Source organism: Drosophila serrata, unplaced genomic scaffold (genome assembly GCF_035046125.1).
Source record: "Drosophila serrata isolate PLE 108 unplaced genomic scaffold, ASM3504612v1 contig_275, whole genome shotgun sequence".
In the NCBI taxonomy this organism is placed as follows: domain Eukaryota; kingdom Metazoa; phylum Arthropoda; class Insecta; order Diptera; family Drosophilidae; genus Drosophila; species Drosophila serrata.
The window spans coordinates 3,233,727-3,260,959 of record NW_028257173.1 but is presented as its reverse complement, the minus strand read 5'-3'; the positions used below and the strand labels follow the sequence as shown (position 1 = coordinate 3,260,959).

Sequence of the window (27,233 nt, the reverse complement as noted above, 5' to 3'; positions counted from 1 at the left end):
GGTCCTCGAAATATATTTATTTATTTTTGTTTAGTTGCGTGGCACGCACAATCCCGCTGCGGCCATAGAAGAATATTCCACGGGTACAGCACAGCTTCTGGATTCTGGATCTCTGCACAGTGGATACAGGAAATCAAGGTAACAATATCTAAAAACTGATTCATTTTAATGCAGAAATATACCTATATCTCATACTAAAAGGAGTCTATGAATAATGCACAAAAAGATTTTCTAAAGATAGATTTTAAAATTTTATCTGAATTTATTTGCTTATGTTTACATTCACTAAACATCATTGTAATGTGTTGATATTTATATAAAATGTACAAATAAATATACATCCACCGTATTCCCAATATAAAGGACCTTCCTATTCCTGCTGCTGCTATTGCACGACGGGTAGCCAATTTTTGGGTAGCAACTTGCCGCCATACATCAAAAATCTTTCACTCACTTTCGGCTGCCACTGATGCGCAGGCAATAAAATATTCATTTGGCTCCTTTTCTCTGGCGCGGGGCGATGCAACTTTCAAAGGAGTTCGAGAAGGGGGGAGGTCCTGGTAAACCCGCCACGCCCTCACCATTCATGTCCTGGCATCGGGGATTGACACTCCAGAGCGGCACCCCTCATAAAAAATGTAATTTCCAAACAGTGGAAGAACACACACAAAAAAAAAATATGTATGCATTGGCTGGAGAAAGGTTGTGAGTTTGAAAATAAGAAAAACATTTGAAAATTTCAAATTGAATTTGCCGCACGCTTGAAGTTTTGCGTTCGCCACCAAATTTGCTGGCGCACCCATCCCCCCACCAGTCTTCCCGCCAGCGTGGAATGTGTATGCAAAAGGCGTTGCCAAGATTACCAAGTGAAAGACCGAAAGACCAGCCGGCACACATAAAAGCCGGCGGTGTGGGAGGGAATGGGTGGGAGGAGCGGCTTTGAAACATGGCCAAAAGTGTAAGTGACATGAAAGCGAGCACACAAAGCGCGCACACACACACAAAACCTTTAATAACTTTACGCTTTTTGTTTTCAAGTGCACTCCACAGTGGCCACGCCCCCCTCAGTACTAAAAATGCCGCCTACTAAAAGCAAAAAACAAAAGGACTTGCAACTTCCCCTTTGAAGTTAGAAAGCGCCTTGGTTTTTGTATTTTTTGTAGCTTTAAAATGCTAAAAAAAATAAACTAAAGCGTAGATAATACAGGGGCAACGTAAATTATGTAATCTGATTAATTGTTAATATTTAATTTAGAGTACCCTTTTTTTTAATTGCAGCTATATCTATAGGTTAAGCTCAGTCTATCTCTAAGTATATCTTTTTTAAGGCCCTAAATTAACCTGAACACTGTGCTTTGTTATATAGAAATATTAATTATTTAACAAATATTCTCCTCAGTTTTTGTTATACATTTAAGATTAATTAATTGTTATTAAAATAAATACATTTTAGAAACTTCACCTTTTAAAAGTAATATTTTAAAAATTATTTAAAGTCTCTGCCTATTTAAGTAACTCCACTAACCATTTCGCATTATTTTCTATATCACGTTTTATTTTTCATATAGACTATATATTTTTTACAATTTTTTTTGTAGCTGTCCCCTGCCTTCTTCTGAGACCATTCAATTTGTAATTTATGACCTGTTTATTGTCAATAAATGCAGCCTCCAAGCAACCATTTTGTGTGCGCGCCTAAATAAAGACAAATGGAATGCTCATTTTCGGTGGGTGGCGCCCAGCAAATATCTAAAATAAATACATATAAATATATATATCTGTAGGTGGTTGGGTAATAAGTGGCTGGAAATTGTCTCCAAAACAGTTTGGACTGCTTTTCGGAGGCTTATAAATATAATTTATGGCCACGTCCAGTGCCACATTAGTCAGGCGAAATTTGAGGCTAAAGCTTAAAGTTGTCAAAGGCGACACCGAAAAGTTCGAAGGATTCTCCTCCGAGATGACAACACTATTCTTGATGGTGCTTAATTCTGAATAATCACTTGCAGGGAAAACATTGTAAAATTGTAATTATTGAATTTTTTAGAATTATTCATTATTATTTTTAAATAAATAATGAACATTTATAAGACATGTGAGTAGGTTAAGCCCTTGTATAACCGTTTAAAAAAAGGATATTTCATTTGTCAAAAATTATATTCGTTTGTTTATATTTTTAAATTATTATTATAATATTTATATAGATCCTGGTTCCACTTTTTCACAATTTAGATTATTGTTGTTATACCCATCAGGATATTATAATTTTAGTCAATAGCTTATAATTCTAGGAAGAGTCATTTCCGACCATAAATTCTTAATCAGCACGAAAAGACGAGTTGACCTAGCCATCTCAGACATAAATAAAAATTTTCGAATTTTTTTTTTAATTTTAAGCGATTTCATCGTTAAAAAATTGATGAAAAATTTATTTTTTTTTACATTTAAAATTGAGAATGCAGTTGAATTAACCTAATAAAAACCTACATAGGCCTGCCTTCCGAATTAAAATTAAACCTTTTTTTAATAAGATGTGAGGTTTTTAAACTTTGATTTTTCTCTATAAATATTTATTCAAACATTGCTTATGTTTGATTAATTTCCGATTTGATCCTATAATTAATTTGCAGAATGCAATCGTATATCAACTTGGGTTTTCCGAGGGTAGTTTCCATTCTTGTTTTTTTTTTACCGTGTTTGTGTGGAAAACTTACTTACGGAGAAGAGGAAAACTAACACAGACTTTTCCTTCAGAGCTTTACATTTATTTCACAAACCTGTGGAAAAAAGCTCTCAATTCTCAATTTCTAGAACAAGTAAAACTCTATTTTGTTTACCTTAAAAAATACAAAATGTAACAAAAGTTTTAAAGTAAAATACTATGTAAAAGTAATAGCAGGTCCTTCAAAAGTATTTAAGCCGTATTAATACATTTAACAACTCGAAGTTGTAGATATTTCCATAATAATTCATAAATATAAAAAACAAATTTAAATTTCATTGTTATTTTAATTGGGTCTCATTTGTGTTCCCAGTATTTATTAATTTTATTTAAGTATACATTTTACAAAAGTTTCAATAATATATATATATTGATTTAACTACGTTGACCATTTTAAGTTACTGATCACATCAGTTGAAGGCAAAAAATTCTTGAGTGAGTTTTCATTGTTCATTTTTTTTTTTTTTGTTTTTGTTAATTTAAGTACATAAATATGTGGCATACAGAAGAGTTTTGTATTCTCCTCGTCACCTGCTTACATCGGTTTTGTTTTTGTTTGTTTGCATAGAAAACTAAGTACAATAGACAATAGAAAAATACACTTGACTATGTAAATTCACATACATATTAAAAACGAAAATAGAGTAACCCGACGAAGGCGCGACTGGCTTAATTATTCTCGCTTAGCCTAATGAACATTTATCTGGTATTTGCTAATTTCTGGGATTTATTCATCTGGTAATTAATTGTTTGTTTTACTTTGTAGTTGATGCTTTTTCCTAGCCATGAGGTAGTGAATTTTTTTTTTCGACCGCCAGTGGCTTAAAGCTACCATTCAAGGTTTTATATTTCTAGGTTTGTTTTGTTTTGTTTGTTGTTTTAAGGGGCACACACACTTCCATTTGAGTTTCGTGGAGTTTCAAGTTTGACATTCGTGGATCTTAAACTAGGTTGGCATCCTTGGCCATGCTATAGAAGGCCGACTTGGGATTGTCCAGTAGCTCTGTGGGCGAGGCGAACTCTGTGATCTGTCCCTTGTCCAGCACAATCACCTTGTCCGAGTCCAAAATAGTGTTCAAGCGATGGGCAATAGTCAGCACGGTGCACTCCTTGAACTCCGTGCGGATTGTTTTCTATAATAAAAATATAAATAATTAGTTTTAAATGTATAAATGTAAATAGATATATATATATAATAAATATAAGAGAATACCAACCTGAATCAAATCATCAGTTTCCAAATCCACAGCGGCTGTGGCCTCATCCAGCACCAGCACCTTGGTCTTACGCAACAGGGCACGGGCCAAACACACCAATTGACGCTGACCAACCGATAAATTTTCACCACCTTCAGCAATCTCGTGGTTCAGGCCAGCGGCCAAGCTCTTAACAAAGGACTTCAGATGGGACAGCTCCAAGGCCTTCCAGATCTCGTCATCTGTCTTGATCTCGAAGGGATCTAGATTGATACGTAGAGAGCCAGAGAAGAGGACAGGATCCTGAGGGATAATGGTGAGACGAGAGCGGAGCATGTGCAGACCCATGGTGGCAATGTCCACGCCATCGATGGAAATGCGACCACCGGCAGCTTCAATGATTCTAAACAAATAACATAAATATTAGGATATTTAACAGAATATTAATTTACTTTCTATTTTTCTTACCTGAACAAAGCCAGGGTGAGACTGGATTTACCGGCTCCTGTGCGCCCCACAATGCCCACCTTCTCGCCACCCTTGATGTTGAAGCTAACGCCACGCAGAACCAGATCCAGGCCCTCGCGATATCGCACCTGGAAGTTCTGGAACTCGACACGTCCCTCCTCTGGCCAGTTCTTGGGCTTGCTCTTGTCCTGCTCCAGTTCCCAGGCAGCTTCCTGTTTGGTCTCACCATACTCCTTAATACGCTCCACGGACACAATGTTCGTCTCAATATCTGAGGTCATGCGCACCAACCAGTTGAGCGTTTGGGTCACCTGCAGGGCATAGCTCACAGACAGACCCACCAAACCGGGATTGGTTTGACCGCCGAGCACGGCAAAGAGCGAGGCAAACAGGATAATCAGATTTCCCACCATTTCCAGACGAATGGCCAGCCAACGGTTGGCAATCACAGAAGGATATTTGCACACTTGGTTCTTGTCCACCTTGGCATCGGATTCGTCAATGAAGCTGGAGATAATAGTGATGATTTATAGTAAAATATAATAATAATATATCAGTATAAACTTACCGATTTCCCACGTCGTACGCACGAATTGTTGAAGCTCCGGTGACTGTCTCACTGAAATGCGAGTAAATGGGAGATCGGGATACGGATTCCAAACGCATCAGCTGCCGTGATGTGGCCACATAGAACCGTTGGGCAAAGTAGTACAGGAAGGCAATCGGCACGATCACGGCCAGGAAAATGGGTGTGGACATACTAATAACCACAATCGTAGCCAGAACCTAACCAATAACAATGAATCAATATTAATATATATAATTCTGAGTGCGGAAATCGATCTAAGGTGCGAGGAGATGCTGGGGTTAATAGGAAAAAGTATGATGAACGGAAAATTGTAATGAATTTGTTGCCTTTCTTTTTTATATTTCTTTTGGATCAAACGCAACTACTTGATGAAAGGGAAATCAAAGGGTATATCAGGATAAGGCGCCGCCAATTGGAGGAATGTTAACCTGGGTTAGTCATTGGATATATGCACACAGGATTGGGGGTTACTTCCGATGGGTTTGTGTACACTTTGTAGCAATTTGAAGACAGTTCCTAAAGTGCCTAGTGCAAAGGACAATTACCTCGTACGCACACCAAATGCAATCGTTAATGACTTGCGGCATTTTCTGGTCAACCGACTCAATGTCTTTCGAGAATCGGGACAACATGCGACCCACCGGCGTTGTATCGAACATGGACATGGGTGCCCTGAGCACATTCTTGAGGAGCAGCGAGTGCAGCACAATGGCGGCATGCAAGCTGCCCAGAGCCGGTGCCAGGTCCGAAACGAATGAAGAGATACCTGCGATTATGCAATTCGGTACGAATGGTGGATTAAATATCGATCTCGATATTGGATACTAAGAATCCAAATCGTTGGGAAATAGGCGCTCGAGAAAGGGTTCTTCGAGTAGGAAAATCGTCTAAAAGGTAGCCCAGTCAAATCCGTAGATTGTTTCGGAAATAACTTGCACTCATAGCTAAATACTTAGTTAAACTACAAGCAATATTATTAAACTTTATTTTGTGATCATTGAAATAAAGCTTAAAGCTGAAGCTTGTTGATTAAAAGATATGAAATCTCAAATATATATTTAAGTTCGAATGCCTTTTAAATACTTTATTGGCAATTACTTGTTCTATATTTTTAATTACTTTAAATACTGCATTGCTAAATATTCAGTTATAACGAGTGTTTAGGCTCTCTAGTTCCGATTTTCAAATATAAAAGGGTAGACAGACAGCCACAGGAAAAAAGAATCTTACATTATGGGATTAAAGTTGAACGAGACACAACATGCGCCCGCCCCGTAAAACCCATCCAAATATATTTACAAACTACTTTTTTAGAAATGTGCCATAGAGAAACTCTCAAATTGCTACGAGCTGGGAGTTTGTACAATATGAAATTTGTATAATTGTGTTAGTTGCGATTAGTTTTCAAAACAAATCAATTGTTTTAATGTATTTGCTTTTGGTGGTTAGTCACAGCGCACATACCCGAAACACTTGCGAGTTAAAGACGCGTATTAATTCTGGCAGGACCAAATCCAATTTGTATATATCGTTGGCCAGACGATCGAGTATACGTGCCCGGGGTTGAATGTCGAAAAAGGATTGAGGGGCTCGCATAATGCGGCTTAATAGGAAAATGAACATTTTCCGGGCACCAATTAGAGCGCCTAGGTATACTATAATCACACTGCCTATATAGGTGAAGACTAGGAATTGCGAAGGGAATATATATTCATATGAATCTTGATCAATTTTGTAAATTTATATGGGAATCATTATATAAACCAGGGACAGGAGTTAGGATACAAACTTAATTTAGAGGGTTAGTTAACGAGATTTTTGGGTACGATACAAAAAAGACTTGTACACGGGAGTAAACCCTACAAAGTGGAAAAAACCTAAAGAACTGATATGAAATTAATTCAATTTAAAATATTTTCAATCACATGCCAACAAAATGTATACCAATTGCTTGATCACTTCTCAACTCTTCTTGTGTTTAGAAATAAGAAGAAATAAACTAGAAAATCTTTAAAAGAAAATCTATTTAACTTCACTCAAACTTCATCTACTAAAAAGATTACCTGAAATGCTGTGCTCATGACCATTCTTATATTAATCGGCATTATCAGATCCAAACAGTTGATATCGTTCGAACATCGATCCAAGAGACGACCTTTGGGCGTTATATCAAAAAACTCAGAGGGACAATGCATAATGTGGTTAAAGAGTCGATGGAATACTCTGGATGAGGCGTGCAAGGTGGCTGTGAAAAGGGCTATGGCGGCGCCGTAATTGCAAATTCCTAACACGATTCAATGGGTTCATTAGACAGGTAAGAAGAGAGAGATCGAATGAGATAAAGAGAGATATCGAACGTTAGAGATAATGTATATATGTGAATGGGGCAGAACTTTCTATAACAAAAGTTCTGCAGGTACAAACCGTAGTAACTCTTTTAAAGGCTACAAATCAAAAATTTTGATCATAATAATAATGATAATTATAAACAAAACAAAAGGGAGAGAAAAATACTGGAAAAAATTTGAATTTCTGGGAATATCAAATATGCAAATACCATAAAGATAAAGGTCATAAAGGAGTCCATGGTAGCGGGCAACTCTTCATCAATAACATCCATATCGCCGCTAAAACTGTTCAAGAGTCGCCCGATCGGAGTTATATCGAAGAATCGGCAAACGGAGCCACGGATAACGATGCGCAGCAGATCGTTGTGAATGACCTTGGCCGCATGGAAGCCGCCCACGTAGACGATCACCACAGCGAAGTAGGCTAGCACACCTGGTTTCAATCGGAAAGGGGGTGTAAAGAGCGGAACACAGGTGTGCCCGAAGGGAACTCGATCAATATGTATATATGTTTTTGAATGGGGAAATCGATTATTTTAATGAGGCGATCATCTCCTACATTATCGTCTATCCACAACGAAGCGTAATGGCAGCACTTCCACATATAACCAAATGTCTTAAAGTTAGGGGCTCCGAGACCAGTATATCGTCAGAGTGTTTTATGTTTAACCCATAGCCCCCTGATTAGGATTGGGTTTAAACTAAAAAAAATGGTTTTTAAAGTTCCCCTTTCGGGCTTTCGCACACACATAATTCGCACATTAAAATTAAGGCGATGTTTGCTAACTAAATGACTCTCTTATTCAAGTAAAAATGCTCTTTTGATCCAAAAAAAAAGAAAGGCAATAAATGTTTGAAGCTGGTGGGGAATGTGGGATCAGTGGAAAGCTGGAAAAGTTATGTGGGGTTTGTTAGGGTTAATGTCAAATGGTTTGGAATAAGTAGTGTCTTTAAATATTCTAAAAAATGCTGGAATTTGTGAAAATTAAATGTGAAAAAATGTTTAACATACAGTTAATTTTAACTGCAGATAAAGTGGTATATATAAAGTGAATTTAATGTATTATCAGAGGTAAATTAAATGAAATCTATGTGTATAAAATGATTTAAAAATAGCATAATGATTTTATATGCTATGTTTTAAGGTGAAAAGTACTAAGGATGTTTGGGATAAGGATTTGGGATATTTTGTATACATGTATAAGGAAGCCAGATTAAGGGTTTGAGGTTCAACTAGGAAGTGATTTAGATTAGGATGTCTTGGGAGGAAATTTGAACTGTGGTTAGTAACATAAATAGGGTTTCAGGGCAAGGCGTTAGGCAACTCGAAGTTCCATTCAGCGGTCAGCGGGGATATGTTAACAGTTAGGATAAAATCTTTACCCCGAAACACGTGTTCAACAACTGAACAATTATCAAGGGCAGCACGCCATCAATCGTGTCTATATCCTTTGAGTAGCGACTCAAAATGCGACCTATCGGCGTCGTATCAAACAGTTCCATGGGCCACTTGAGCCCCCTGTTCAGCAGCCGGTTGAATACATCTATGGAGCTGTGAAGGCATCCGAGGGCCAAGGCCAGACCCGATAAATACTTAGCCAAAACTGCATGGAATGTAAATGGGATTTTTAGGTTCTCTGAAGTTTACCATTGAGAAGGATTACAAATGAAACTAATTTTCTAAGAAAAACAAATAAATTGAACTCATCATGCCGCTAAGTTTGTGTTTGTGTAAGCCCCCAAAAAAGGTTAGTGATCTTATTTATATGTACATATAATTTTACACAACATTTAACGTTGGAGTTAGTGCCAAATTGGATTACTTTCTTTTCACATCTGCAAACGTGCAATATATTAGCGGAGGACTACTTGAGGAAAGTTTTTGGTTTTAGCTGTGAATTACCAATTTGGAAAATATGACTAATTAAGTCTGCAGAAAACATAGATTACTACAGTATGCAGGAAAAGAAATATTTTAAGACAGTCTGGGGAAAGCTAAAATAAGCTGAATGTTGTGTGGGAACTCCTTAAATTGCCTGACCCTTAAAGCCTTGTTCTGATATAGATATGGTTTGAGATTCTGATTCTTTAAAAGGTATATAGGTGCTCATAAATAGATATGGGTGTAAGTTATTGAGTATTTCATAGTTACAAGTCAGTGGAAATACTTAATAATCCTTTTTTAATCCTCATCTATCTATCCAACTGACTTATAACTTTGATTTATAACTGAAATGGGTTGGAAAATTACCGCAAAGGCTTGACTGATCACCATGCGCCATAACATGGGCAGGATATTGTCTATGGTATCAACATCCTTGGCAAAACGATTGACCACACGACCAATGGGAGTGGTATCGAACAATTCCATGGGCCAGCGGAAGACGTAGTAAAGAAGCGTCTCATGCAAGGTTTTGGAGCAGTAAATGCAACCAAGAGCCAGCGTGAGCGAACAAAAGAAGTATGAGGTAACTGAAAATTTAATTATTTATTTAATCTATATTTCCTTTTAAACAAAATTACTGAACTAAATAAAAGCGTGGACAAAACAGACTAAAGAACTTTAGTGCCCTACAACCAATGTGCTTATCAACCAATTGACACTGTGGTTTTTTCTATAAAACCTTTAGTCTTTAAACAAATATAAATTCTCACAGACACAATTTTCTGACACACTTCTCTAGTTAAATCCTCTATTTTATCCTAACCCTTCAAGTCTTTCTCTGGCTATGATGCAGAAATATTATTAAAGAATTACCGCAAAGGCTTGACTGATCACCACACGCCACAACATGGGCAGGACATTGTCTATGGTGTCAACATCCTTGGCAAAACGATTGACTACACGACCAATGGGCGTGGTGTCGAAGAGCTCCATGGGCCAGCGGAAGACGTAGTAGAGAAGCGTCTCGTGCAAGGTTTTGGAGCAGTAAATGCAACCAAGAGCCAGCGTAAGCGAACAGACAAAGTATGAAAAAACTGCAATTTTAAATAAATATTTAAACATCTTGATTTTTAACGAATTACAAGAGAAGCTATGACCCCAAAGCGTGGACAACACAGGACCTACAACTTTGGTAACAAAAACAAGAAGCCTACTCAGCCAAGGATTGGGATTCGAGGGGAATTTTGGGAGGATTAAATGATTTTATCATGGATAATTACCACAAACAATTGCATAATGCCGAACCGCAAATTTAGTGGCAGGGTATTGTCAATAGTGTCGATATCCTTGGAAAATCGATTCACAATGCGACCAAGTGGCGTGATATCGAACATTTCCATTGGCCAACGCATTGTGGCCATGAGGAGGACGTTGTGCATATACCTAGCACTGTAGACACAGCCCAGGGAAAGGATCAGGGTTGACAGATACCCGGCAACAACTTCAAAATGGAACGAAGATAGAAACGGATATATAAATAAGTGATCCGATACCGCCACAAAAAACCTCTTGCCCCAGGCGACGATGGAAGTTGGTTAAGGCGGAATCTTATTTTTTAAATTTATCGCATATTTGCATAAATAAATATTAACATTACGAATTTACAAATTCTTGCTAAAGTGAAAGAAAAATTCCGACTCAACCATTATTTTTAGTTTAGTAAAAATATTATTAGTGGATTTCTTTTAGGATGCATAATGAACCAAGCCATGATATATATAGGGTGAACTGATTTGATTTCTTTGAGCCGTGCTTGAATTAATTTAGTTTGTAGCATTTGCCATGGCATCTACTCTTTCGATCTGAACCCAAATCAATTACCATGAATGCCTGGCCCAAAACGACACGGATGTTGAATGGCAGGACATTATCTATTGTATCGATATCTTTCGAAAACCGATTAACAATGCGTCCCAGCGGTGTTGTATCAAAGAGTTCCATTGGCCAGCGGAGATTGAAGTACAGGAGGGTCGTATGTAACACCCGTGAGCACTCGAGACAACCCAATGAGATGGCGAGGGATGAGAAGAAGTTCGTGGCGACTAAAAATTTTTGTAATCGATCGTGTTAACGATAATAGCGATTATTGGTTTTTTGCTTTGTTTTGTCAATTACAGTTGGAGGATTAAAGTTTACAGAACGTAATGTAAAATATAAGAAATGCACACATTTACTCACACACACATACACACACAAAAGGAGAACTGTTAGTTACGCAAGGTTAGTAAATTGTTTCGATTTATATTGAAATCGAGGACAATCGATAACACCATCTAGAATATATTTTTTCTACTGTATAATATTAATAGTTCTTATTAATATCGAAAGCCTTTTGTGTTCTGGTGTTTAAGCGTGCAGGTATATAAAGAGTTTCTATTTTTTTATAACGTGTAAGTGTTTTTAGCATTGTGTGTTTTGCGTGTGCTTTTGTGGTAAGCCAAAGTTTGTGGGGATTAGTTTATTATATATCGAGAGGCTGAGAACTGAGAAGTTTATGGACAGAAAAGTCTTAAATGATATACTAACAAAAATATTGCGCTTAATATCACATCGAAAATAGCGTATTCTTTGGTATATCGTAAAATGTCATTTATCATTAAATAATCGATATTGTTTGAAATATTCGACATTTTATAATTTTTTATTGTTTTCCAATTATATTGCTTCGATATATTAAACAGAATATTTTTATTTTTTGCACATATGTATTATTAATATATCAACTTGAAACTTTCGCGTCAAATATCAATACTAAATCGATATTTTCTAAGGTCCCTAGCTGAGACTAATCAAAACCGCCTATTGAAAGCTGAGCAGCATGTGTCCTCTCGGCGCCAGAGTTAGAAGCAATCAAATAAGCAAAAAACATAAATTATAACCCCTTGAACCAAACAGATATAAAAGCACATAAACACTTAAAAATTAAACAAAACAAAAAGATGGTATCAATGAAATAAAACAAAAAACCAATTTTAAAATATGACGTGTCAAATTGAACCGTTGAAATTCTTGAATTCTTTTGCTTCAATTTATGTGAATTTTATGCTAATCTTTACAAATAAAATAGCAGTTAAACTGGCTTGTTAAATGTGATATTCATATCCATTAAGACCATCTTTTTGTAAGCTAACTTTATAACATTTAACAAATAAAAATCCATAAACCATAACCAAAGGCTTTAAATTAAAAAGAAAGCATGCAAAACAACTTAAATTAAAAAACAAAATGGACAAAACGAACATGAAACAAGTAAAACTTCAAACGAAGAATATCAAAATTAAATCGAATCACAATGGACTCACCTTGACCAAAGCCGAAGGCACCGTAAACACCCAGATACATGTCCCTGAGGCCTGTGTCGTTGCCAACATTGTCATCATTGGCCCACTTGGTGAGCCACAGATTAGAGCCGATTTGGAATGCTTGGAAAACGAAGTTGAGGACGAGCGTGGCGACCGATAGGAAAATGCCAACACTCTTGATGTAGTGCTTGTACACAGCAAACTCAACGCCGCCGGTCTGTGCCTTTTCCGTTTCAATCAGCTTGCCCTCGACCTCTTGCTTCTTTTTCAGGGAAGCGGCCGAAGCCACAGAGTCGTGGGAGTTTTGGCGTTTTGTCCGTCTACGAAGGCTTCCATTTCCACCACCCATCAGACTGTCAGCGGAGGTAACAGAGCTAGAAATATACAAATTATGATAAGGCATACCGTTTTCAATTAAATATTAATTTTAGTTTACTTACATGGAATCGGACAAGCTTTCCGTGCGCGCCAACTTAATGGCCTTCTCGACACTGCCTAGCAATTCAGGGACATCACCGGTGCTGGAGATCTGTCGCTTGATCTGGTTAAGCTCCTCCTCCTCTTCATTACCATCCTGCAGATGCTGGATAATGAAGTCGGCGAAGGCGCCCTTGTTCTTAACCAACTGGTCAAAGGTGCCGCTCTCACTGATCTCGCCCATTTTCATCACATAGATGCTGTCCACCTGGGGCAGGAAGGTGACGCCATGGGTGACAAGGATGCGGGATTTGCGGGCAAGCACGCCCTTGGGTCCGATCACTTCCTCGAAAATGTGCTTGCCAACATGGGCGTCGACGGCGCTGAGTGGATCGTCCAGCAGATAGAGATCGGCATCGCTGTACACGGCACGGGCCAGGGAAATACGCTGCTTTTGGCCACCTGAGAGATTAATACCCTTCTCACCGATTTCCGTTAGATCTCCCGCCGACAGAATGTCAATGTCGGCACGCAGGGCGCAGGCATCGATGACCTTGTTGTATCGTTTTCGGTCGTATGTTTTGCCAAAGAGGATGTTGTCCCGCACCGTTGCATTCTGGATCCACGCCTGCTGGGGCACATAGGCCAGCTTGCCCACCGTGTTGACATTGCCAGCAAGTTTCTCCATTTCGCCTAAGAAGGCCTGGACAACCGACGATTTGCCGGAGCCCACGGTGCCCACAAGGGCCACCAAGTTGCTCTTGCGCACTTCAATGTTGATGTTGCGCAGCGTGATCTCGTCGCCCCAGGAGAACTCGCCATTTTCAATGGTCATGGGATGGGCTGGAATAGAATTCAATCATTAGTATTTATAATTTATTTTAAATAAATGGTATTTCTTACGTTTGGACGAATCATGGGTCACGCTGTTAGGGTCCAGTTCCTCACTGTTCAGGAACTTGTTTATACGCTTCACAGAAACTTGCGTCTATATCGCACATGAAAATGGTAAATCGATTAATATACTATGCACAATCAACTGGCTTTTAAACACAGAGTATAAGTTAGTAGGTCTTGGGAAAAGGGCAGGTATGAAAGGGAGGAAGATGACCATAAAATAAATTAATCCAAATTGCAATGAATGAAAAATATCCTCGGAGTCTGCCGAGGGCTTTAACGCCCCTGCAGAACGGCGAGAGAGTTTAAGGGGCAACTTTAAGAAATTATTGTAAGAAATTAATTATATAAGACATTATTATAAATCTCCTCAAAAGTGAGCTAAGTTGATGCATAAAACTCAAAAAAATAAAATTCCTTGAATATTTTAATCAATACCCAAAAACCCACACCATTCTTTCAAAGCAGACAAACCCTCGTGACATTAAAACCTATAATTAAAATCCCCCATTAAGGGCCCTCTGCAAGGGCATGTTTAGAGAGAGAAAAAACCCAAACAAATGGTTGCTATCGAAACGGATGGAAGTAGAGGATCCCCACAACCATATATATATGCGAGAAATCGGAACTGGTTTGGTTCGGACAACTTTAAATCCCAGATGAATGAGATGATGCAAAATTTAAATTGAATAATAATGAAACCAAGAAATGAGGGATCGGGAAACTTTGGTTAAAGGGACAATTTTCGGTGTAAATTCTTTGCTAAAAAAATAGAATTCAAATTGAGTAAATAAACATAAATCACAATCACAAAACGGCACAAAATCACCGATCACAGAGGGGCCAGGAATCATAGGAATCATCATATAATTCCACAGCCCCACTGTGATCGGATATAAGTGGATAGTACTTTGGTATTGTAATCGGGCGTAACTTACTTGTACCAGGTTGGTGATCAGCATGGGCAACATTGTTAACGGAAAACGTAGGATGTTGAATAATGATAATGAGACAAAGGTTTTTGTGGCATCAAGCACGTTATTTTCATCGATTAGAACGTAAGTGGCGAATGTAACTAATGAAACCTACGAAAAAATAATACACAATATGGTTTAAGGCGTTGCTAAAAAATTGCATTTCTTGATCCATTAGATTTTGTTGGCAGGAATATGGAATTAGGACAGGCAGTGATGCACCATAGCCGAAGAATTGAAGTTGATTCCGTCATCATCATTATCTGGCGCTTCCATACCTCGGCTATGTCAACACTCAGCATAGGCAAGACGGTCAGCGGAATTTTCATGATGTCGAAGAGGGCGAGTGAGACGAACACCTTCTCGACGCTCAGCTGATTCGCCTCGCTGACCAAGACGTAAGTTGCGAACGTGACCAGGGAAACCTTTTTGTAATTGTTCGAGCACACACATATTTGCCAGATTAGTCCACTTGCCATACAGGGTTTCACCACTCAATCATCATTATCCAGTTTGGCTGTAAAGAGATTCTCGAAGGACTCAGAGCCCTGCGGGGCTGGCATATCTTACCAGGAAGGGGGCGCAGGACCAGAGGAACGAGGTTCCGGCATTCAGATAAGCAGTAGATCTTAGAGTCGCAATTTCCTTGTCACGAATATCCAGCACTTGCTTCTCGAAGCTTGGCTCCCAGGCGTACAGTTTCAGGACCTTTTGAAAGAATGGAAACATATATTTTAGATATTGTTTTATATTTAATCGTACATATTAGAAAACTGACAAGAGTTATATAATTTATTCCAAAGAATTTATATAAAAAACACATAATTATTGACTTGAGGATTCATAGATAAGCCGGATAAGCAAAGCCATACATAAACATGAAAATCGTTAATTACGGGTCAGGTTTTCTTTCCACTCGTAGGTACTCTGCCGTTCAAGTGCTCATTAAAGAGGATTACTTGCAAAACCCGACTATAATGTTAACCTTTCTCTCAGAAAATATACTCATAATCCCCCACAACTCACCTTAATTCCACTGAGGACTTCGTTCATCAGTTTGACACGCTCATCCTTGTACTTCATCTGTCTGATCTGATAGGTCTTGATGCGACTAGCTATAACTCCGTTCACGGGGATCAGGATAATCATCACAGCCAGACCGGCCAACACAGAGGGTCCCAGCTGCTGCCAGAGGAAGAATAGGGCCAAACCGATCTGTAGCGGCGCCGACCAGATCATGTTCAGGTAGGTAGTCAGCTCCATGAAACGCTGGGCATCCACGGCCATCAGGTTGACAATCTCGCCGACGGTAGACTCCTTTTTGGTGGAGTTCGAAATGCGGAGGGCTTTTCGGTAAATGGCATTGATCAAGGCAGTCCTGATCCTCAGGCCCACAATGAACATGCGGTGGAAGTACTGGCCAAGAATAAAGGTTTGGGCAGCGGCCAAGATGAACAGCAGGACGGAATATAAAATTCCCTTCCACTCGGGCTGTGGATCCTTCTCCTGATCCTGCACGAAGCCGATGATTAGACTCAAGACTTGTGGCTGGGCGAAGGTCAAGACATCGGTGAAGAGCTTCATCAGGGCGCCAAACATGAAGACACCGCCGAAGGACTTGTAGATGGGTGGCATAATGCTGGCCATGCCCTTCTTGCGTCCGTTCTTCTCGCCATGAGGATTCTCGAAGGTTACGTGGCCGTTGCTGAACTGAGCCTTAGGCTCCACGCGGGTCTTGCTCCTGTAGTTCTTGCGCACGTTCTGGTTCCAGTGATGGGCAAAAATGGGCATGACCTCAGAGCAGCTGTCCTGCGGTCGCAGATCCCACAGATCCTTCTCCTCAAGAGGGTTGCGGTAGCCCTTAAGGGCCATCCTATCGAACCACTGGTACGTGATCCTGGACAGGAAACTGGCAGACAGTTCGGGAATCTCGTTCTCACCGCGCTGGTATTTGGTCTGTCGAGGCAGGCCGTCGGCGAAGCAGTTGAGGATTAGCATGATGCACGAGAAGGTGAAGAAGATGAAGAAGCTAACGAACTGGTACTCCTCCCAGGAGAAATCCTGCTCCGTAGCTTGCTCAGAGCTCAAGATTTCCTCGCGTTCCTTATCCAAGCGAACTTCAGTGCGGCAGCGCGGGATCGACAGTACGACGAGCAGGAACCAGAACAGGAACTGACAGCCCGTGGTCTGGACACCGTACTTTCGGTTCAGCGGTATGAACACGAAGAGCAGCAGGAAGGTGGCGAACTTGATGATCGGACCCCACACATCCAGGTCATACAAAGGCAACTCACTGTCGCCGCCCTTTTTGATCAGCGCCATAATCAGATCCAAAGCCGTGATGACCAGCAGGCCCATATTGACCAGGGCCTTGGATACATTCAGCCTGTTCCATGGTATATTTCTGTCCAGGCTCGCCTTCAAGTAGTAAAAGTCGAAGGCCACGAACAGCCAGTAGAAGGCGCAGGGCGTCCATACCAAAGCCGTTTGTTCAAAGCACGGCGTAAAGTCGGGGGTATTGGTATACCATGTCTCCGTTGAGTTCTATTTGGTTACAAAGTCATTAAAAAACTATTAATAAGTACTGGGATTCCTATTGACCGATGGAGGCACTTACCCAGAACGTGGAACCACAGAATCTGTCCATCGAAGAACTTGTGTCCTCCGCCATGGTCAGTCGTCGTCTTCCTTGGTACCTACTCCACGTGCACTCCTTATATCTTGGGTTATATCTGGCGATGTGGTAACTGTAAATCGGTGGAAAAACAACGGATTATCAATACTGTCTGCTCGCCAGCTGTTTCGTTCCCAAAGCGGGCGAAGCAACAACACCATTCAGCTGCCAATTCCAATTATTTCTTACGTTGGTATTTTTTAGTACTTTGTATGGTACAGTGGGTATTGCTTACGAGTGCCCGCAAGCGAGAAATATTGGTGACATTTATAACAAAATATGTTTAAAAAATGAAAAAATATTTCTTTATTTATATTTATTGCTGTCATCATTTACTATTTAATAATTTTCGTAAATATATTTAAAATATATATACATATATTATAATAATATGATAACATAAATAAAAATCAACAAAAATAATCTTAAAAAGTTCAATTAATTCTCATAGTCTAATAATTCAGAAGTTTTTACACACATATCTGAGTAAGTATTAGCGAGTTCTTAAAATTAGATCTCAAAGCGACAAATAAAAATAGGTTCGTATTTAAATTTTACTTGAGTATAAAGTTAGTAAAAAAGTTAAGTTTTAATATATAAACTCATATTAGCTAATTTTGATCAATTCCGCAAAAGCAGCCCACTGTACCACCTGCTTAGTCTTTGGTATTTTATCGGTATTGTGAGGATTAATAACTCTGTCCACACGGGGTCATACTATTACAGCCCTTTTCCAATCAACAGGAGTTGGCAGTTCCGTTTTTATTGTGAGAAAATTTGCGACATTTTTACATAGCCGAACGTGAAAAGAATTGTTAATTTTTGTTTTAACTCGTGACAGGTTGCTAATAGCTTATAGCAGAATGGCGCGTCGCTCAAATTTCATCGAGGGCAACGACAACTTTCGCGAGCAGAATCTGCGTTTTGTGAGGGTAAGCGCAGCACCACCGCCAAGAAGAGGAAGAGCACATTCCAATGAAAACTACAAATTGTTGTTTTTTTTTTTTTAACACAGAACGAGTTCGAGGACAATATTAACCAGTTCTTTGGCGGTGCTAATCCGGACGGAGGCAGCAGCCAGCAGAAGCCGCCACCTCGGGACTCGCTAATTGTGCAGCCAACGCCAGGTGAGTGTAGGCAGTTTCCGTAACCGGAATTTTCAGCAGCAAAAAAGAACGGCGGACCCGGTAACGCGTAGAATCCGCGGGTGAATCTTGCCGGCCAGGCATGACGCGGCTATCACTTGTGTTCAGCCGGCTGCACCAGCTCGCGCTGCTAATCTCTGCGAGTGCGGAACCATGTCGTCCCAGATAAACATCTCACGTCGCTATCGATTGCGCTTGAGGACGCACGGTACAGTGAACCGGCGATAGGGCGGACATCAAACACGCGTATAGACAGAACTGATAAAGATAAACCCTCTTGTGTACAGGGTTAAAAATAGCGAAGACACGGAACTGCTATGAAGTAGAGTTAATGAAAAACCCAACAGTGAACTCGCGATATACCAAACTACTACTAGTATTTACCCTTAAATGCCTAGGATAAACCTTTTTTGTTTGTTAGCGGAAATTGATAGATATTGATGGATGAATACTTATTTTAAAAATATTTGTTTCACTTTCAATACTTAATTTAAAGCATTAAATCATACAAAATGAATTTTAAACATGTTTAGGGTAATGAAAATTGAAAAATACAAATAGAAAGCTTTTTGTATGATAAACAATTAGTAAACATATGTTTATTACATTAAAAACTAAATTCTTAGACTTATTAAACCGTTTCCCAAAGAATCAGAATCCTTCAAACAATCGGATTCTATTTTTCAAACTCAAAATTCAAATTATCAGGCATTTAAGGGTTAAGTCCCTACCTCTATTAGTTTAGTTTCTAATCTTTTTCGTAATTGTGTGTTATGCGCCGATAAGTGTTTACATGCCCAGGGCCACGTCGCGGAAGGTCCCCTCCCCATCATCGTCGTCATAGTCAACGCGCACCCACTTGAAGCTATAGTTTATTGTCCAACCTGACCAACGACGACGACAATTCACTGTCAATGACAAATTGTGCACCGAAAACGAGTTTTTCCCGACGCGGAGAACCAAACTAAATAAAAACTAAACTTGGCAATAAATAAAAGGAGAACCCACGATGAGAAAGACAAACTCTCGGAGCAGCTAATCTTCAACGGAGCCGAGCAAATTTAGCTAAAGGCGTTGGACTAGTCACATTTTATGGGCGCTAAAAACTTGTTTGCCCGTTTACGCGTGTATTTTAACCATGCTTGTTGCCTGGCTTTAGATAAAATTCTAGCGCGGGACACCGAAAACGGGTATTATATTCAGTTTTGATATAATTAACGGCAAAACCTGTTGGCGAGCGATTATATAAGCACAACAAAACCCCCTTGACAGCAGCAAACGTAACTGAAATTCCATGCAACAAATTTCTAATTGTTTTCACTCTCTTGAAAACAAATTTCTCTTTTGTATAAAAAAAGCGTCGAGTCATGATGAAATGCTACGCGCAAACAAAATCTCAGCATTTGTCTGTCGTCTCTTGACTCTCCGATAAAAATGCCGGAAAAAGCATTGCTGGAGAAGAGAAGAAAACTCTGAGCCTTTCTCTCCGATGTTTACCTTGGATTTACCGACGAGCCGGCATAAGTTGTTTATACAATTTTTTGCAGCGCAAAATCAACAAACAAAACCGTTGAGAGAAGTGATTTATTTACACGGTATAAAGCACATATTTACAACACTTGACAGGGGGGCTCTCTTTATTAATAAAGAAAACTGGAGATAGCGAGTGTTGCACTTGCCTGAATCAGAGAGCAAACTCCAGAAAAGAATAGCTTTTGCTTTATCTAAGAGTTTCTTATCGTCACTATATATGTATACACTACTTGATTCCAGTTTGTTGTTACTCTAATTCTGAATTGCAGTTTATAATCCTAATTACTGGCTCCTTATCGCGCAACACTTGTTTGTTCTAGTTGCTGCTTACAGCATCTTTCTCAGGGCTAAGCTCTCATTATTATAATCATGATGGGCAGAAGCTGTCGAAGCTCTATTAGAGGAGAGAGATACCCACATCTTTCAAGGCCCATATGACGTCAGCAGCACACATACACTCAATTACACACACACAAAACTGATGGAAGCTCACAAAGCAATTAGTTGCTATCGGCGTGTGTAATTTCATTTGAATGAAAACACAAAAACCTTGCACACTTCAATTACATATTATTTTTTATCAATTAAATAATAGCGCTACAAGCATGACAGAACACTAATGCTTATTATCAAACAGAAACTGTTTTTTGATAATGAATCATCCATCCATTTTCTGAAGGAGGAATGTTTGGCACGCGGGATTCTCTGGAACAAATTCAGGAAATTTCACAATTTCAGGCAAAGCTACGCATACTTTCGCACCCACCAAAAAACTATACAGAAATATATATATATATAACTATTTTCACATAGATACCAACGTACACACGCACGCACACTCTCTGGTTTCGATTTGGACGACGGCGTCGGTGGTTTCGATGCGACTGAAATGTCACTTTATAATTACCTCGGCGTCGGAAAAAAACAATCGCTGCGATTCAAACGGATCGCAACGGAGCGAATAGAATCGAAGCGGACGACGGATGGAGGGCAGTAGTAGTAGGAATATTATAGCAGGAATGGCAGCGGCAACAAAGCACTTAAATCGACGGGACCACCGGCTCGTAACGAGCGCAAAAAGGCAACTGAATTCGAGCCAAGCGCGGCGAACAAACTTATTTGTTTTGCCCTGTCAATCGGACAAAACACTAAAAACAAAAACAAAAGACTGAAAATGAGATAATATAGCCATCGCAGAGAGGGGAGAATAATATATAGAGAGAATTGTATACTCTTTATTTTATTTCTCTGCTCCCCGCCGATCAATTAAAAACTCTAGCAGTTGAGGCTCTCTCGCAAAGCTCTCTCACTGAGCAGGGCTAAGACCATGTTTGGACTGAAAAAAACGCCGTATCATGGCCAGAGAGATAACGCCATCGGTTCTCTTCCACGTATCCCAACGAAAAAATATTGGACTTTCCGAGTCTGATGAAATTATTTTCAACCGCGTGCCAAATACCGGCAGAGATTTAAGCAAGCAACAGCGCGCTCCACACTCTTAAACCTTTTGTTGTCACAAGAGTAAAAAAAATATTATCAGCAGAATTGATAACGATAAAACCTCTGCCGCTGAGCACCCAGTGGCTATTAGGCCCCCAAACGAGGAGCATTTTATTGAGTGTTTGCTTGCGTATATTTTACTTTTTGGTATAAGCATGACCATTATTATTATTATTAGTGTAGCCCAGGTGTTGGGATTGCTCAGAGTGCTTTTGTAGTTTATCAGTTTTTTTTTTTTTTTTTTTTTCTTGTCTTTATTATATTTGAAATCAATGCAATGGTCACTGGGAAATAGGAAACTCCTCTACAAGGGCTGAGAAAATTCTGGAAATTAAACGGATATGCCCTCTGTAAATATTAAATACACTATAAATAATATTTGATAGCCTTGTTAATCTAATCAATATCGCTGAATGTTTAAAATACAACAACAGAGTATATCACTGATAGGTAAAAATAAAAAACAGCAAATATTAACATTAGCAAGCGTGTTTATTGCAAATTTAAAAGTTATTTAGATTTAAATTCAAACATATATTAAATTATTGCTAACAACTCACAATTAAAACAATTCCTAAAGACAAACAAGTGATTACATAGCACTGTTAAATCAATTTTTAAAATTTCAAAGCATTAACTAGGTTTTTTGAAATATTTTTCGCTTTATCTTCATTTAATTTGATGTAGATTTATATATCCATTAAATATTAATTTCCAGTGTCCACTGCATAATTTATATAATAAACCATCGAACCCAGTATGATTTTCTGCGAGTGAATTAGATCTAATCTATAGTATGTGTTCGATTTATTTTTACATTTATAATTTCATGTGATTTCATGAAATTAAAAGGAACGCTGCCCGATCCCTCGGAGCCGGGTCGCAACATCGAGCTGGATATTCGTCGGCAATTCATTCGCGAGCTGGGCGCCAGCCGGATGACAGCTCACGCCCTCGCAGTGCGTTCCTTCAAGGTGACGGACTTCAATCTGCGCTACTTTCAGCGCCAGAGATTCCGGCTCAGCGTAGAGTTGGGTGATAGTCGTCAGAACATTGTGGATGCCGAGGTGCTCCGTGCCATCGGAGAAGCGGTGGAGAGAAATGAATCGGATCTTACGTCGCAACCACGTACTCCGTCGCCTCCAAGAAACATCGATTGGCATAACATTAGACGAGATAATTCACCGATGGGAAACGATGATCGATCGCAGGCAAGGAATCGTCAAGGAGCAGGTGACTTTCGAGGCATCAGGGACAATCGTAATGCTGGACCGAAAAATGCCCCCAACAATCGATATAATCAGCATCCAAACAGCGATAATCAAAATGCAAATCGAGATGAATTCAATCGTAATTATCGTAACCAAAATAATGATGAATTCAATCGCAGTAATTGTAATCCAGATATTCAGGAATTCAATCGCTATAATCGAAACAGTGATGAATTCAATCGAAATAATCGCATTACGAATCCACAACAAGAATTCGATCGTAATGCAAATCCACAAATGGAATTTAATCAAAATATTCGAAATAGAAATTCAGAAACGAATCGCAACAATCGAATGGTGAATCTTCAGAATCCAAATAATAATCGTAATACGAGCAACAATGAATTTAATCGTAACTCTAATTGGCAAGAATTTAATCGAGATAATCGTCAGGCAAGTCCACAGGATTTTAATCGAAATGACAATCCTCAGGGATTTAATCGGAATCCCCAGATGTACAGTCGTAATATGAACCCTCAACAATTTAATCGGAATTCGAGTCCTCAGAGAAATCGGGATCTGCCATTAAACCCCAGAGAAATGCCACCGAATTTTAATAACCTGGGTGCTAATCCTGATGGAAATTTCAATTTTCGTGCTCAACAATCACGAGAAATGCCGCAGAACCAAAACAATCAACGATTCAACAACAATCGAGGGCCAAATCATGGACAACGTAATAATGATTATATGACCAATCTAGAAGACAACCTAGATGGAACTCCAATGATCGATCAACGTCAAGACATTGATGACAACTTTTTGGAGTCCAGGGACCGACCCCATTCTGATTATCGCGAAATGCAACCTAACTTGTCTCCACAAATTGGTCGCAATTATCAGCGCATTGTCAATAATAATCAAATAACCCTTTGTCGTCAAGATTGGATTGAAGCTAATAGAATGGAACTAGATAATCGCAATAGGCCGAATAATCCCAACTTTAATGACAACTTTCGGAGACGCCAATTTGAAGATCAAGATCAAGGTTATAACGATGACCAAATTATGGAAGATAGTGATCGCTTTCGTAGTCAGCAGCAGCAGGATGACTTTGGAAGACCGGGTTTCCGAGGTCCAGAAGATCATGGAATCCGAACATCTTTCAACGAGTTCGAGGGTAATCAGGGAAACATTATAGTTCAGCGGAACAATAATCCTAATTACCATGGACGTGGACGCAACGATCGCAACGATAGGCGTCATTTCAATGATGATAACTATGAGATCGATCGTGCACAATCGAATGACTCTGTCACATTCCGAGGCTCAAATAACTTCGATGTTTCCGCTAAGCGGTATCAGCGGAGATCGGGTTCGGGAGATCGTCATCATTCCCAACCTGCCAATCCCAATCAAAACCGATCTAATCAAGGCAGAAATGCCCCAAATCCCAGACAAACCAATACAAGTCAAGATCAAGCAATGGCCAGGAACAATTATAGTTCAGGTCAAAACCAAAGATCAACTTCAAAAGCCAGTCAAGATCGCAATCCTAAGAAAATCCCAAGTACAGGCGGGTCGAGAACAAATGAAGACCGCATCCCCAGATCAACTTCGTTAGCAAGTCAAAATCGAAGCACATCTGGTGGTGACAAACCTAAACAAGATCGCATTGCTGCATCCAAAAGTGTGAAGCCTGGAGATGCCAACCTAAAGAAACCAATGCAAGCAGGACAAAGGAATCTAGGTGGTGTTAAACAAAATCGTGTCTCGCCCCAAACCAAATCAAACCGATCGGCAAGTGAAGCCAAAACCAACTGCGGTGCATCAAAGACATCTACGTCTAAAGAAGCCAAGTACAATGCGTCTGCGGAGAACGCACGTGTTGGTAAGTATTAATACCCAAAAAGAACCCATTTATATGGGAATGAAAACTGCATAAATTATATATTTTCATGTAGTTTCCAGTTGACATTCCTCAGCCTCCCTAAAATTAGAAAAAATACTATATAAACCGATTTCAACATTTTTCAGGACAAAAGAGAAAAGTAGAGATCAAAGAGTCCGAGTCGAATCGTCCCTCAAAAGTGGATAACAAACGCAAAAAGATGACCCCGTCGCAACCTGAATTTATAATCGGTGGCATCAGCCTGCCATACATTAATAACAATAACAAGAAGCTGCCACAAAGCGAGGATATGTCTTATGCAGTGACCTTTTTCGAGCAGACTCCGATATATAATACAAACATATATGTCCTCGACCATGGCCAAATGGATGATGCCCATGAAGAGGAGTCGGATGCCGAGTCGCTAGGCTCGAACCAATCAGGATCAAAAGGAAACAAACTGAATTCAAAGAAAATTTTACAAAACAAGCTGAAGAATGAATGGCTGGCTATCTATCGGGAGAATAACTACAAAGACTGGTATGCGTGGTGGAAGGATTACAAGTGGTGCGGCACCGAGATCAACAAAGAGCTGGCCAAGTTCGGCGATCGCAATTTGCACGATCGATTTATTCCCAAGTATCCAACCACGGAAATTATGGTCCGCGAGGTCTTCAGATGCGGCCGCAATGGTCTTGAAAAGAATACGTTCAATCACTCTGGCAATATGCGCTCCATTTTTATGATCATGAACGAGACGTTCCTTGAGGCTCTAACCGATGAACAGAAGGAGCAACTGCAGGATCTAATTCGTTGCATTCCAAATCATTTGTGGCTTTATAAGATTCGTAGCATGGTCTACCTCTGGGAGAGGTACCGTAGCATTCTAAAGAACCTAGACGAAAGAAAAATAAACAATGAAAATGAACTCAGAGCCATAGAGCGTGAGTGGAGGGATCCATTATTCCATTGGCTGGCCAAGCAGGCCTTTGATGAACTCAAGGTGAGAAATATTATATAAATTTTGTTTTTTGTAAGATATAACTTGGTTTTATTGTGAATATCCTTACTAACATTTATCTTTCCTTCTTTTCTTCTTGCAGGCAATCAGCGGAATGGCCTGGCCTGATCACAAAAAATTCTATCACGGCCTAATTTAAACATTTTTGAACAAAATAAGACCTGAAACAAATTAGATTCATTAATTTAAAACTTACATGTGTATCATAGTGTTTCAAAAATACGAAATAAATCCGGTTTAGTTTCTTTTCAATCTTTATCTTCAGAATTTATTCAGATAGCTATAAACTTGTTCAATTAAAGTCTGTCTAATCGGTTTTTCTCTTTATCATTTCATCCCAACAGGAATCTGTGTGAAGAGCTTTAAGGTGAATAGCAATGAGAAGTTCTTTATTAACGTGTGCCAGGCTCCAGAAGTTCCAGCACCCGAAGATGTAACCGAGGAGGAGCTGATTGCCATACTAGAGTCCCCCACTCCGGGCTCGTTTCGAGTGCCCATGAGTATTTCGGAACCGCGGCATACCAAGGATCGTTCCGATAAAACCGTCGATGTCTGCGACATTGCCATCAATCCAAAGTTCCTGGTGAAGATCCAAAAATCACAGCTATTCAACAACTTTTTTCTGCAAATTGTTGCCGAGGCGATGAGCGAGAAGTATAATATCCAAATTAACATGCAGAAGACCATCACACTGAACAATCGCAAGTTCATTGGCACCTTGGTTTCCCATCGAGTGCGCAATGATGATGTTAAGAGAGCTCAGCCAGGGTCTGGTGAAGCTATTGCTGGCCGGGAACTCGCTGCCGGAACATCGGATAAATCCGGAAAGTTGGTCCAGGAGATCAACGAAAAGGATGCGGCAGCAATCAAGAACATTTTTCGGTCGACTGGCGGTGGTCACGAATTGAAGTACAAGCTTCGGGCGCGAGTTCGCGAGGATATTGTTGATGAGATCCATGCCGAGATTTATCTACCCAATTGCGTAAGGCTTTTAATTACTTTTTATTACTGTTGCCGTAATTATTCTTTTCTCTTACAGGTTTCCTCACAGGAGGTTAACTTGGATGTTGGGGAGGATCGCATCTTGGTGGAGTCTCAAAAGCATGGCTATGTCTTTGACAAGTTTGTGAACTACCGTCTGCAGCAAGATCGCGCCCAGGCTTTGTTTGATAAGACCAGCAAGGTACTTAGGAGGAATTGATACCATAATTAAGGAGAAATGTGTTTTTATTAATTTAATTTTCTTTCGCTTCAGATGCTGCAGATTCGCATTCCAGTGTTTATCAACTAATAGTTGTTATGCTTGTGATTAGATGTCTAAAGAAGTTTACCAATTGCCTGTGACTATTGAATAATTTATAATAAATTGCTGAAAGGCAGATTGAAATTACGAAATATAA

At 39.5% G+C, this 27,233-nt stretch overlaps 2 protein-coding genes across 18 annotated transcripts; one reads left to right on the top strand and one right to left on the bottom strand.

Annotated features, from left to right (window-relative positions):
* Window positions 1–2,995: 2,995 nt before the first annotated feature.
* On the bottom strand, window positions 2,996–21,378 carry MRP (Multidrug-Resistance like Protein 1). Of its 16 annotated transcripts, XR_015272130.1 has the most exons (14): window positions 21,118–21,378; window positions 17,476–17,605; window positions 15,885–17,402; window positions 15,429–15,566; window positions 14,823–14,969; window positions 13,891–13,975; window positions 13,011–13,830; window positions 12,571–12,944; window positions 7,039–7,259; window positions 5,521–5,741; window positions 4,955–5,172; window positions 4,387–4,893; window positions 3,940–4,321; window positions 2,996–3,855 (listed from the first exon to the last, which is right to left on the bottom strand). XR_015272130.1 is itself a non-coding variant. In XM_020952276.2 (13 exons), the coding sequence occupies exons 2-13, from the start codon at window positions 17,527–17,529 to the stop codon at window positions 3,664–3,666; spliced, it is 4,659 nt and encodes a 1,552-aa protein (XP_020807935.2). In that variant the 5' UTR covers window positions 17,530–17,605; window positions 21,118–21,378; the 3' UTR covers window positions 2,996–3,663. The 16 variants fall into 16 exon arrangements, 14 of the variants coding, with proteins under 14 accessions (XP_020807935.2, XP_020807924.2, XP_020807937.2 ...); XM_020952276.2 differs by lacking the exons at window positions 5,521–5,741; window positions 7,039–7,259; window positions 14,823–14,969 and adding exons at window positions 7,533–7,756; window positions 15,137–15,283; XM_020952265.2 differs by lacking the exons at window positions 5,521–5,741; window positions 7,039–7,259 and adding an exon at window positions 11,090–11,310.
* LOC110183921 (PIH1 domain-containing protein 1-like) lies at window positions 18,182–27,233 on the top strand. Of its 2 annotated transcripts, XM_020952282.2 has the most exons (6): window positions 18,182–18,299; window positions 18,374–18,464; window positions 18,548–18,659; window positions 26,178–26,815; window positions 26,873–27,016; window positions 27,089–27,233. In XM_020952282.2, the coding sequence occupies exons 2-6, from the start codon at window positions 18,396–18,398 to the stop codon at window positions 27,122–27,124; spliced, it is 999 nt and encodes a 332-aa protein (XP_020807941.1). In that variant the 5' UTR covers window positions 18,182–18,299; window positions 18,374–18,395; the 3' UTR covers window positions 27,125–27,233. The 2 variants fall into 2 exon arrangements, 1 of the variants encoding a protein (XP_020807941.1); XR_015272132.1 differs by lacking the exons at window positions 18,182–18,299; window positions 18,374–18,464; window positions 18,548–18,659 and adding exons at window positions 21,937–24,812; window positions 24,959–25,815 and having other exon boundaries at window positions 25,916–26,815.